This window comes from Nothoprocta perdicaria, unplaced genomic scaffold, assembly GCF_003342845.1.
Source record: "Nothoprocta perdicaria isolate Ctin4 unplaced genomic scaffold, notPer1 scaffold_243, whole genome shotgun sequence".
In the NCBI taxonomy this organism is placed as follows: domain Eukaryota; kingdom Metazoa; phylum Chordata; class Aves; order Tinamiformes; family Tinamidae; genus Nothoprocta; species Nothoprocta perdicaria.
The window spans coordinates 759,660-771,696 of record NW_020455470.1 but is presented as its reverse complement, the minus strand read 5'-3'; the positions used below and the strand labels follow the sequence as shown (position 1 = coordinate 771,696).

Here is a 12,037-nt window from a genome sequence, read left to right as displayed (position 1 = left end):
TCTTCCCACAGTCTCTGCCTCTGAGAGCTTAGAATGGGAAGACTTATGTCGTACTGTGATGCTGCCTGGTTACAGACATGATTGCTATAACTATGATGAACAAATATGCTGTGAGTGTTTTCCTTTTTTCTGTTCTGTTTCTGTTTGAGTCCTCTGTTTTTCTGCAGGGAAGTCACACCTGGGCAGGTATATCGCTACCAAGTGCAGGCAATCTCCGGGACAACCTTAGGAGAAGCCTCCCCACCACTAATCCATGTCCATGGAGCTCCCTACTGTGGGGATGGGAAGGTGACCACGTAAGTCAAGAATCCCATTATGTCAAGAGAGGTCTTTTTAGGCTTGTGCTAAAGAGAAGCACTGGGTTGTCCTCCACTCAGGAACGCTTGGCTGAAGACAGCAGCACTTAATGCTTGCAACAGATAGGACTGAAAACTTAGGTTTTATAAAATGCCATGCCAAAAGAAGATGGAGATGGTAACTGTGAGGAGCAGGGTCTGGGTGAGAGGTCTAACTTGAGTTTTTCCCAGTTGGTGTGTGAAGGCTGCGTTGGATTCTAACCCCTCTCGGTGAGGGGTGTCCAGCAGGATCCATCTTTGGGATTACACAGAGTAACCTTTCGTATGGCACATGATAGCCTTGCACAGATGGATTCTGCAGCATGCACAGCCCTATATGCCTTGGCACGTTTAAAGAGCTCTCCACTCTCCAGTAAAAACACCAAGTGAAGAAGGCACCACACCCCAGAGTGAGCACTTCCAGTGGTTAAACTTCCCTGTATGGGATGATTATGCCAACTTTCTATATTTTAGCTTTTTCAGACTTCAACTTACTCAAAAACATTTTCCTTTGCAGATATCTTATCTTTTCCTTTGCCACTTTTCCTTTGCTAAAACAAGTGCGGGGGGATTGTGATATCATGTAAGACCCACTGAGGGAAAAATGCTTACAGTGGGCTAGATCTTAAATTGGTGTAATCTGATATAGATGTACTGTGATTTCATACCAGCTGAGGATCTGGTTCAGAGAAAGCAAATGGTCACATTACATTCAATTGTCAGCTTCAATAGAAAACCAGAAGAAACAGCAAAAATGGACAGAAGCCTGCATAGGAGAGACAGACAACCCTATTTTCGAAATGCTCAGGGAAAGGCCTTATAGGAAAACCTCATCTTTTGAGGTTTTCCATGGTTGCATGGAATAACCAAAGATGGGAAAATGGAACACTTGATTTTTCATGTTAGATTTAAATGGAGATAGGTGGACACCATGATATATATATGTGTGTATGAAGCTTTTTCTCCTTGAGTTTGAGGTGCATAACTCTGCATAGTTATACATGTATGAACATGCAGGAATCAAAGCATTTCTTTCAGCTTTTCACAGGATATCTACTTTTTTATTTTTTTTTCTTCTATTAGAGGAACTGAGCCTTCTCATTGAAACTGCATATGGTTTGTTTTGTTATCTTCTGAGATGCGATGCCTGTCAGGGTTGATGTCCCAGGATTTTGTCCCATCTTTGTCTTTCTCTTTTCCCCTTTCATCCCTTCTCCACCTCCACTGAAGCACCAGCCCCCATCTTGGAGAACCTGCTACTGTCTCCAGCACTAACTTACTAACTCTCTCCAGTTTCCTTTGTTTTACTTTTGTGCACTTTTCTCTGTTGCATATAGCTTCATTTTTCTGTCATAATTCTTGCTTCAACCTTTAGACAAGGTATAGACTTGTCCAGTACTCTATGTTTTCCACCCATTTTCCTCCACTGAGGAAATCTCCTCTCTATTATTAGTAGGAATTGTTTCTCTTCTCTCTTCTCCTGTGGAAATTGATTCAAGAGATAGAGTCTTCATTCAAGGTGGGGCTGAAACACCCAGGAAGTGCTGAATCATGGGCAGTGTTAATACATTTGTTTCCGTCCTCTTAGGAGCTTGGAGGAAGAATGTGATGATGGGGATTTGCTGGATGGAGATGGCTGTTCCAGGATGTGTAAAAAGGAGAAAGGCTTCAATTGTGTTGGTGAGTCCAAATGGATTGATTCATCCTTTCCACATGGGAAGCAAAATGGTGCACTATTCAAATCTCTAATAACACTCCCCAGAGCATGTGTTGACTTACATTACAGCAAGACAACATGGATCTTCAGCCAGAATGATCCATGGAGCTTGTCCATTCCTTGTAGTTAGAAGTCTCTGTGCCAGATGGCCAGCATAATTCCTGCAAGCCGTAGTCTTGTGCGGAGCTAAACTCGATGTGCACCTTTCTGTTCTCTGGGCATATGTCAGGATCCCTCTCACAAGACTGCCTTGCAGACTGGTCCTGGGTGAAGTACTACAGAGCCTAGGAGAGGATGTGTGTGACTTGAGCCTGATTTGTAAACAGGATATCTGCGGTCTCTTGCAGGGGAGCCAAGTCTATGCTATGTGCATGATGGGGATGGAGTGTGTGAGCCTTTTGAGAAAGCAAGCAGCATGCTGGACTGTGGTCTCTATACCCCTGAAGGATACATTGACCAGTGGGCAGCAAAAGCCTACAGCTCCCATCAGGATAAGACATCATGTCCTGTTTCCTTAGTGACTGGGGAGCCTGCTGTGAAGGTGAGAGAAGACGTGACAAAAGAAAAGATCTTTCTAGCAATGTCCATGCAGTTAAGCTGCAGGAGTTTACAGCTTGAAGGAGTTTAAGCTGCAGAAATAAGATCTTCAGAGCAGTCCTGGAAGTAATTCACTGACTACTGTATTGTCACACAGAGAGCCAGAAGAAGACCTGGAATTTTCTTATGTCTCACTTTTTGTATAGTCTATAGAAGCAGGAATTGCAGTATGCAGAAGGGTATTTCATTAGAACAGGAAGCACCTCTCCATATCATGAAGTTTGCTAAGCAGCAACCACCCTCCTCCTACCAATTAAATGCAAACTTTGAGGGTAAAAGTAACTCCGTTTCATCTGTTAAAAAAACATAGTAAGTCTAATAGCTTAGAACGTCAGGGCTTGAAAGGATAAAATCACTCATACATCAGCATCTGTGCTGCTCTCAAAATGTCTGATCTGAAGCCAATGAAAAATCAATCAGAAATTTTCCGTTTTTTACATCCATCTTTGGAGAAGGATCTGGAGATCTAAAATAGGATTTTGCTTGATAAATGTTAATATACTATGTATAGTGCTGCCTGGACTGAAGGAGGAGCTGAAGAAGGTGGGGAAGGAGAGAGCAGTAGAGAAGACATACATCTAGCCTTGTGTTTTGCCTTGTGTTTACGCATTTCTTTTCACCTGATGCAAAGAACCATTCTCTTGAAACCCAGTGCATGATTAAACTGCCCAGATTTACATGTCTAAAAGGAAGGCCTGGGCTCTGGTGTCTGCACCCCTTGGAAGGGCATATTTCAGAGTCAGTACTGGGTGCATGTCACAGATAGCCCAGGGCATCAAGTGGCACTGAAGGCTGGCGTCTGGGCAAATGAATCACATCTTTAGATCCAGTTAGCCCAGTCAAAATCTGAAGGCCATGGCCTGCCTTGTTGTCCTACAGCCTATCTCATTTGTACTGGTCAGTCCCACAGCAACCACAAAGTACTTCAATATAACATGTTTATAATACCTCAAAAGGGCAAAGGTCTCATGTGTGTATGTATAGGTGATGAGATGCCATTCCCGCTTCTGGAACCCACATCCTAGTTATCTTCATGCTAGGAACTAAAGTGAGGCTCTTCTCCTTCACATTATGTTGACTCTTGAGGTTCTGTAGCTGCTGTAGATGTTTTTCTTATTATTATTAGAATTATTATTCTATCTTTTTCTTATAATTTTACAATTTTATAATAATAGAATTATTATTCTATCTTTTTCTTATTTTTCTTGTTTCTGTCTGAATTAAAAAATGTCTTGCTTTTCCAGGTATGTAAATCCCACCTTCATGATGTGCCAAAGGACCTTCCCCTTGCTGCTTGGTTCCCTTGTACTTCCAGCCAAGGCAATGCTCAGGATCCAGGTGGGGAGAGGATGCCCTTGGATAATGACAGCGTTTGGCTCAAGGTAAGTAAGGATGTGCGCTCAGGCACAGAGGGAATTGTTTGCTTCAGCCTTTCAGTTACAAAGACTAGTCCTTTTGCCCTGGGTTGTCCTTCAGCAGGAGCTACATCAGCCTTAAAACTTATTCAGATAGGTCTTAATACCCTACAGACTCATCACAGAATCCAAATGCCTGTGACCTGCCCCACTGATACTGTGATCTGGACCAGCCACGGGAAGCCCACTGTGAGTGCAGGTTGCCAGGAGAAGGGCTCTGCCTGAAACAGAAGCCTGCGGAATTGTTTTGAAGTTGAGAAGCAGCAATTTGCTGCTGACAATTCTCTGCAGCCAGGCTGTGCCCTTACACCAGCTCAAGGTGGCACAATCCCAAGTTGTCTTCAGTCCTCACAGCTATGAATAACAGTAGAGGGTAGCTTAGAAGTTGCATTATAGGAAGGGCTGGAGTGATGTCTTGTCAGAACCTCTGAGAAAGACTGCTTTCTGTATGTGCAAGATTAAAGATTAGATTTTTTTCTCTTCAACTTAGGAAAAAGAGACAGAAAATTGTCCTGAAAGCTCCTGAGCATGTCAGGTTCCCTGAGTACCCTAGGCTCAGATTGAATCAGCCCTGTCAGGGAGGTTCTTCTGCCCCCGCAGAGCCTCCAGACCACGGGAGGCATTTCCAAGCTGCTGGTTGCTGCAGCATGGTGGTGGGCTCCAGGCCTGGTGCCCTGCCTTGGGAGCGCTCCCCGTGCTGCAACGGGGGCTAAGGGGAACATGGAGCAGCTGCCAGAGCACGATGCCCCACTCTCTGAGGCAGGGTCAGGCCTTGCGCTCCTGGTAGGCCGAGGAGGAGGATAGAGGAGGCCGGGAGAGGATTTGGCCATAGCGATTTCGTCAGTGTTGATTTTCTGCCCACAGCCCCAGTTCAGAGGTTTTGTGGCTATTGCCCTGTTTTACTGCAAGGCTGTGATCTGGCTTGCTTCTTCCTCTGCAGTTTATGAGGGCCACCTTGCCCTGTTTTGCTAGAGGCTGTCTAGAGAGGAACTCTGACGACTCAGTGAATCATCAAACCTTTAGTCAATAAACATTACTATTACCTCTTAGTCCTCTGTTTCTCCAACTTTTTCTGCCTCTCCAAAGAGCCTTCTTTAATGGGATTTTTTTTTTCCCTCCCCATCTGTGTGCTTGAAACCTGCTTTCTGTCTTCCTTCTAAGGCATAGGCCACGGCATCTGCACCTCCTTTCTTCCTTTGCTAGCAAGAAAGCAGAAATCCCCCTCTCTGCCCTACCTAGATAAAAGCTTGCTTTCCACTTCTCACTAGGGCTTAAAGTGTGTTCCAGTTTTATGTTATAGGAGCTTGTGGTCAGTTCTCTTCCTCTAGGGATGTTTATATTAAAGACTTTCATTACTGTTTCTCCATGCTCTCTTTAGGAGTGCTATTATTCTCCATACATAAAATTATTTATGGACTAGTAATACATATGCTCTTTTCCTTCCTCCCTTCCTCCCTTCCTATTTTTTTTTTAATAGATTTTGCCCAATGGGTAAGATACTGGATTGGGAAAGACAGATTCTTATTTACAGTTTGTTCCTCACGCCTGCGTGCACGAATGGGAGTCATGCACACTTGTTCATCCGTGTACACACCGGTTTGTGCCCATGTGCTCTCATGGCCATTTTAAGGCTGCACCTGTGTTGCCAGCACTAAAACGGCACCACAAGTCTCATCACAGGGTAGGAATTGACTCCTACAGCATTTCTCCAAAGGTGACACCAGTGAGCAGGGGGAACACTGCGTCATGCTGGGGGCATCTGGCTGCGAGAAAACTCAAGCCGTGTTCCAAGATACGGAAATGTCTGTGCCACCTAACAAACCTGCAGATGGGAATGGTTAGGTCTTGCACATTTGTGGCCATGCTTTGTTTTTGGAATTCCAACGTGTCTGATAAAAAGAGGAATCGAAACTGCTTGGAAGCAAGTTAGGATGTGTAATACATGGGAAATTAAATGAAAAGGCAGGGACAAAAGAGAGGAAAAATATTCAGAGTGTAGCCCGCTATGGCCAAGCACATAATATAAGAAAAGAAAGCATCGATGGGGTGTTAGTTAGATAAGTCAGCTGCTGGCTCTAACTCAGGGCCACAACTTCCCTCATGTCTGAACAGACACACAGTAGGAAGGGTAGGGAGGAACCTTCCACCTCAAGCTGTGTAGCCCATGGAAAGCCTCCCTTGACTCCTCCAAATATCTTTCCTTCCCTTTAAGGAACTGCATTTGGAGGGGTGGGCAGCAGGTGGCATGACTGAAGTGGGCCAGTTCCTGCCGAGCTAGAGCTTTGGGCTTGGGCGACTCCTCAGAGCAGGTTTCTTGCTCAGTAGTGGCCTTTGAGCATTTTTTCTTTTTATTTTTTGCAAGGATTGAAACCTGCTTCCCAGTCCGTGTCTGGCCAGCTGTGACTTGCCCTCCTCTGGAATATAAGTTGACTGGAATTTCTGGACTCCCTTTAAGCCTGGATTCCATAAAAACGCTCCATAGGTGGATCTGGATCAAAACACATCGTGGCACTGGGTGGGGGGTACTGGGATGAGGGAGAAAAACATTTCTGTCCTCTTGCTTCCAAAGAACGTCTGCTCTGCAGTGATTGATGGCATGAATTTCCCGGCTGTCTCGTATAGCCCTCGGGGCTCCTAGACAAGTGGGGAGCTGTCAGCTTCTCTAATAGGCAGGACTTCCTGCCACAAATCTTTCCACTTGCTGGCTGACAGACAGTGTGCAGTCACTCTGGGTACTGGGGCCTTTTCTTGTTTTTCATGGAAACATTTCAGTGGCCCAGCTGGTAGCTCTGCTTTCTGGATGCCTCACATGCCCGGTCCACTCCACGGGGTGTGTAAGGCAAAGCCCGGCTAGAAAGGTTGAAAAAGAGATTGCCTGGCCCGGTACCAGGCCTTGCTCAAGGTTCAGAGTAACAGGCGTTGCGGATCTGGGAAGATGCCCTAAATTTATTGCAAGGATTGATACATGTGGAGCATGTTGGTAAAGAGGAGGAGAGAGATTAAGTGGGAAATTACTTTTATTTTTCTTTCTGTGCCTCTCCACTGCCTCTGTCTATTTGGCAGTCTCTTCCCAACGGCTCCTTTCCTGCTGTTTCCACCTATTCACTGCCCCATCTGCCTGCAGTCTGCTGGCCACTTAAACCTAGTGTCACTCTCCTTCTGTCTTCACTCTCTCCCTCTCATGTGTGTCAGACTACGAAGACTGCTTAGGCAGTTCCTCGTGGGGAAGTGTTTCTGCCACCCACGTGCTCTCAGGCCCCCCTGCTTTCTTCTGCAGGTGTGCTTCCACAGGCCGGGAGTTCCCTCCGCTCTCCTGCTTTTCCTTGCATCTGATGGCACCATCGCAAGCGACCAGCACAAGACGACTGTCACTGTCCAACTGAGTGACATGAATGGGCTGAACCACTCTTTGGGTGAGTGTCCTACGGGCTGCAGTACCCTCCCTTTCCCTGTCTGGCTACTGAATTCCCCTCCTTTCTCTCCAAGGATGGATCAGGAGGCCTGCAAGTGCAGGTTTGAGCAGAGCTATGCTTGTTGGCTCCTGACTGTTGTCAAAGACACCAAACTGTCGCTCTTGTGGCAGAGACACCAGCGCATGACTGCGCCTCCAGTGGATTAGGTGCTGGTATTGCCATCCCAGCTCCCAGCCTCTTCTGCTTCCTAACCTTTGCATGGAACTCCAAGCTTATCTGATGGATCCGGAGTCATGGGAAAGCACGAGCAGAGGACCTTAGAATGAGAAAAATCAGAAGCAAAGTAAGAATCATGCTATTGGCTTCTTTCTTTTGATCTCCCCTCCCCTAGGGACGCATGAGCTGTCATGTCAGCAGAACCCACTCATCATCAATGCGACCTACAACCAGGAATACTTTTCCCACCGGATCGCTTCAGTGCTGCTCAATTTCTCCTCCCCACGTGTGGGCATTGCAGCCGTGGCCTTGCGGACATCTGCTCACTCCAGTTCTTCTGACCCAACCACCTGTCTCTTGGAACATGAGGAGGGACACAGCCACCAGACCTACAGGTATCGCCTTCTTGTGGGCCCTTCTCTGGTGGTCACATGGAGCCCATCTTTCTTAATTTCTGACATATTTAGCTCTACTCACTCGTGTAAAGGCACTTTTTGTCTATTTGCTGAGTTGTTTCATGACTACTCTTAGCTACCTTTTGAAAGGCAATTGAAAAATTTAGTGTAATAAGTTTCAATTTGATCCTCGCTCTGGGGAAAACATAGGAAAAAAGATTTTGTGTGTGACCTGTGCATCTGTATAACACTACATTAAAGGAATTTTTCAGACAGGGAAATCAAGCTCCCTATGATGAGGAATTATCATTAGATGCCACCAATGAAGCTAAAGTTGAGATTTCTTTTGAGTGTGCTTCACGATAGTCTTTAATTTGATGAAGACATGCAGTTTTATTCTGCAGCATCAGAGCCCTGCTTGGGCCCCCCTCTAGCATGGCACCCAAGCCAAGCACGTGAGCCCCTCTGTTAATAATACCAGATTTCATCAAGTGGTTTTTCGTCCAAGCTGTGTTTGCATTCCTCCTCAGAGTGGGCTAGTCAGATCTGTGTCCCTCCTTCCCAGGCACAGCACATGGGTTTGCCGAGCTGCTTGGGAGCTGGAGCTTCCTAGGTCGTGTCTGGCACCCTCCCTGCTCTCATTAATGGGGAGGAAAAACACCGCAAGGGAGACTTTCTGTAAAGCAGCCCGCTGGCGAGAGCCTCACAGACGCCTGCCTTTCCGTCCGGGTTTTGGTTTCCTTCCCCGCCACCACTCGGGTCCCAGACCTGCTTCCCAGAGGAGGCTGGCGGGAGCCTTGCTCACCCTGTTTGCATGTGGGTGCCACAGGAGATTCCTCGAATAGCTCTGTGTGCAACTCCTCCTCCTCCTCCTCTCCTGCGCTTCCTATCCATCCCAGGCCCTGCACTGAGTCTCACACTGCCCCCACTCTAATACAGTGATAACAGTAGTAGCAGTAGTAACAGCACTTTAATTTATTGATGTCCGGCACTCACAGGCGTCTGTATGTCTTCATAAAGCAGTAAAGGAGAAGCGGTACTTGCAGAACGGGGCACCCTGTTCCAAGTAGATTGTGCTGGCAGAGGGACGGGGGGAGGAAAGTGTCATCCAAGATAGACTAAATAAACAAGGTGAAAAGAACGTGCCGAGCAGAGATGCAGACCCAAGGAGGAATTAAAGGAAGGTGCTCAGCATTGTCCTGGAGGAATAGTGGGGCTGATGACAGCCAGACCTGAAAAGTCTGCCTTTTGCTTCAAATCCCACGTTCTCTGAAGTTACAAGTATCCAGACCTAGGGCTCCAGTCCAGCCACTTACTCAAATTGTGTGACTGGGAATGCAAAGTTTGAGTCTAAGCTTTCCTGAATCTGTGGGGGTGTTAAAAGTTAAGGGCTTTGCCCAGGGTCTTCAAATCACTACTCCTATTGTTATTTTTCTTCTGCTCATGGCCTTGCGTGAATGAACCTCCCTGATAATGAATGAGGGTGCATATGTTTGTCTAAAAGCTTGTGGGCTCATAGTACAACTGATTTATGTTATATATATTTCGCCCCTTTTCTCTGTTTTTTTAAGTGCGTGTGTAATTTATACTGAAACATAAATCTTAGTGAGCCAGCATATAAATATTATTCTCAGCCCTACATTAAAGGATCAGCGTCCACCTGAAATGCAGTCAGTTTCCTCCTGGTAGCCGTTGCAGTTTTATATATACACATGCTTCCAAGATCCTGGCCAACTGATGTGGTTTTTCAGTTACATTTTCTTGTCCTTTAAAATAATTTTGCTCTCTCCTTGCTTGAGAACTTCCCCTTCTCCTTCATGAGATGAGAAGTGACTACAAGAAGGAAAAGACTGCTCAGATGTAGGTGAGCATCATGTACACAATTAGAAAAGCACCTAGAGGGAGAAGTCCACAGAAAAAAAAAATATATTTTTATTTTCCAATCTCTCTTTAAGGATTTCAAATTATTGGAATTTGAAATGGGCAAAATTTTGTACCATATTACAAATGGGCACAAAAGGACCCAACAAGGTCCTTAAGTCTTTTCTTCTCTGTCTTGCTCTTACCCTGTGGGTTCACTCATGGCCTTGGGCTTAGCTGCAGTGTGTCAGGATTGGTAGAGTCTCCACTGATTTTCTTTCCCTCACATGTCTCAACTGGTTCCTCTGCCTTCCCATGCCTGTGTTGCTGAGGTTGGCAGGGTAGCATCACGTTTGGGAGTGTGGGTCTTGGCCACCTTCCCCTTTTCTGGCAGTGGGACAAGACAAGCAAGGAGCTGTTCTTTGAACAAGATGAACCTCCCAATTCTACATCTCCTTACCTGGAGGCACTTTGGAAAATTATCCCCTTGTTTCATGGTTTTATAGGAGTTTTGAACTCCTTGGCAAGTGTCACCTGCAGTGGGAGGCCAAAACCTTCACAGTCTGTCCGGAGTCAGAAAACCTAGTGATGCACAGCACATCTTAAATGGAGGCCTGCATTTTCCTATCCCTACTTATAAACCTGTTATAAGAGCAGTTTCCGCTGTCCAGAGGTATCATAAGTAGCCAGCTATTCACAGAGAACAGATAAAGTGCTGAAAATATTCCAGTTATGGCGGTGTAAAAAGTTTCCGCTCATCAGCCAGCCTGCAGAAATGACCAACTGGTTAGTCTTAACCCTCCTAAATCACGAAGGTAACTTGAAGCACCCTGAAAGCAACCCTGCTGGACACTGTGCAGTAAGTTGTCCTGATTAGATACGGTCTTGTAATGTGTTGAATTACAGGTTACATAAGTGCCTTACCAAACATCCTGAGTAAACTGGGATCCCCGAAGTTTTAAGAATAGGAGATGCTATTTATAGTTTTTCTTTTCTAGACAACAGGCTTGAATACTTAGAGTATTAGGCTTTAGTTTATAATCTCCAATAGCCTTGCTATTAATAAAGGATCTGCCTTTGTTAAATTGGGAAGTGCCCAAGTATTTTTTTTCTTTCCTATTTTACTTTAAAAATATATTTCAACTCCATAACAAATGTACTTGAGAGCAAAAATACTAGAATATTTTTATTTTTAAGGGTGAATAATTGGTTTAGTATAAAAGCAGGTGGAGTTCGGGGGAATCCCTTGTTAAAACTGAGGAATATAAAATCTTAAGAAGTTTAAATATAGTTGTAAAAGATCAAGCCCATGTTATTCCAGCAAAGAACTGAATTGACTATCCATATGCACCCAGCCCCACATACATAGCATGTCTATGTAAGAAATTTCCTAAAATATCCTCCAAAGGGCAAAGTAACAACAGCAGCAAAAAGAGGTTTCATGAATTCAGTCTAAAAATGCTCATTGCCAAAATAATAAATGTAAAGGCTTTGTATTTGTGTAGCATCTTTCATCTTGAAGGATCTAAGTGCCTTGCAAGTTCAAAGTTCTTTACAAATGAAAGGCAGTCATCCCTGGGTCAGAATGCAGCAGGTATTTGACACTAGCCAAAGTACAGCCTTGTTTTGAAGGAAGAGAAGCCTTCTCCTTCCAGACCCTCCTGAGGTGTTGGAGGCCAGAAGAGCACACAGGCAGAAACAGCCCTGGGCTCCCTCCCTAGTGCTGCTCTGGCAGCGCAGGGCCACGAGATTCCCTCTCCAGCCATCCCTGCCAAGCAGCCCTTCCTGGCAGGGCTTCCTGCTGCTTTCGCACATGAATCCCAGGCTGTGGAGGTCAAGCAGAAATCAAAGTGTTAATGAGTTTCCTGAAAATTCGTGGCAGCAGAGACTGATGTGCTCAAGAGGAAAACTCACCCAGGGCCCTCCTGAGTTAGCGGCACCATCCCTTGAGCCCTTCTGTTGTCAGTCTTGGCAAAGACCGAGCTCTCGCTGGAGCTGGGAGTGCTGCCTCATCAGCACTGCAGTCCCACCAGGCTCAAGCTCTCTTTCATGCTTACTCTTTTCCTTTGGATTTTAAAAATGAGCTGCA

General features: G+C 45.6%; 1 protein-coding gene across 1 annotated transcript in view; it reads left to right on the top strand.

Annotated features, from left to right (window-relative positions):
• Nucleotides 1-12,037, top strand: part of PAPPA2 (pappalysin 2) — a 95,642-nt gene that overhangs the window by 39,403 nt on the left and 44,202 nt on the right. Inside the window, exons 7-12 of the mRNA XM_026039845.1 lie at nucleotides 168-296; nucleotides 1,924-2,015; nucleotides 2,400-2,593; nucleotides 3,894-4,031; nucleotides 7,342-7,477; nucleotides 7,869-8,088. Of these exons, the coding sequence (XP_025895630.1) occupies nucleotides 168-296; nucleotides 1,924-2,015; nucleotides 2,400-2,593; nucleotides 3,894-4,031; nucleotides 7,342-7,477; nucleotides 7,869-8,088 (909 nt within the window). The remainder of the gene's footprint in view (nucleotides 1-167; nucleotides 297-1,923; nucleotides 2,016-2,399; nucleotides 2,594-3,893; nucleotides 4,032-7,341; nucleotides 7,478-7,868; nucleotides 8,089-12,037) is intronic.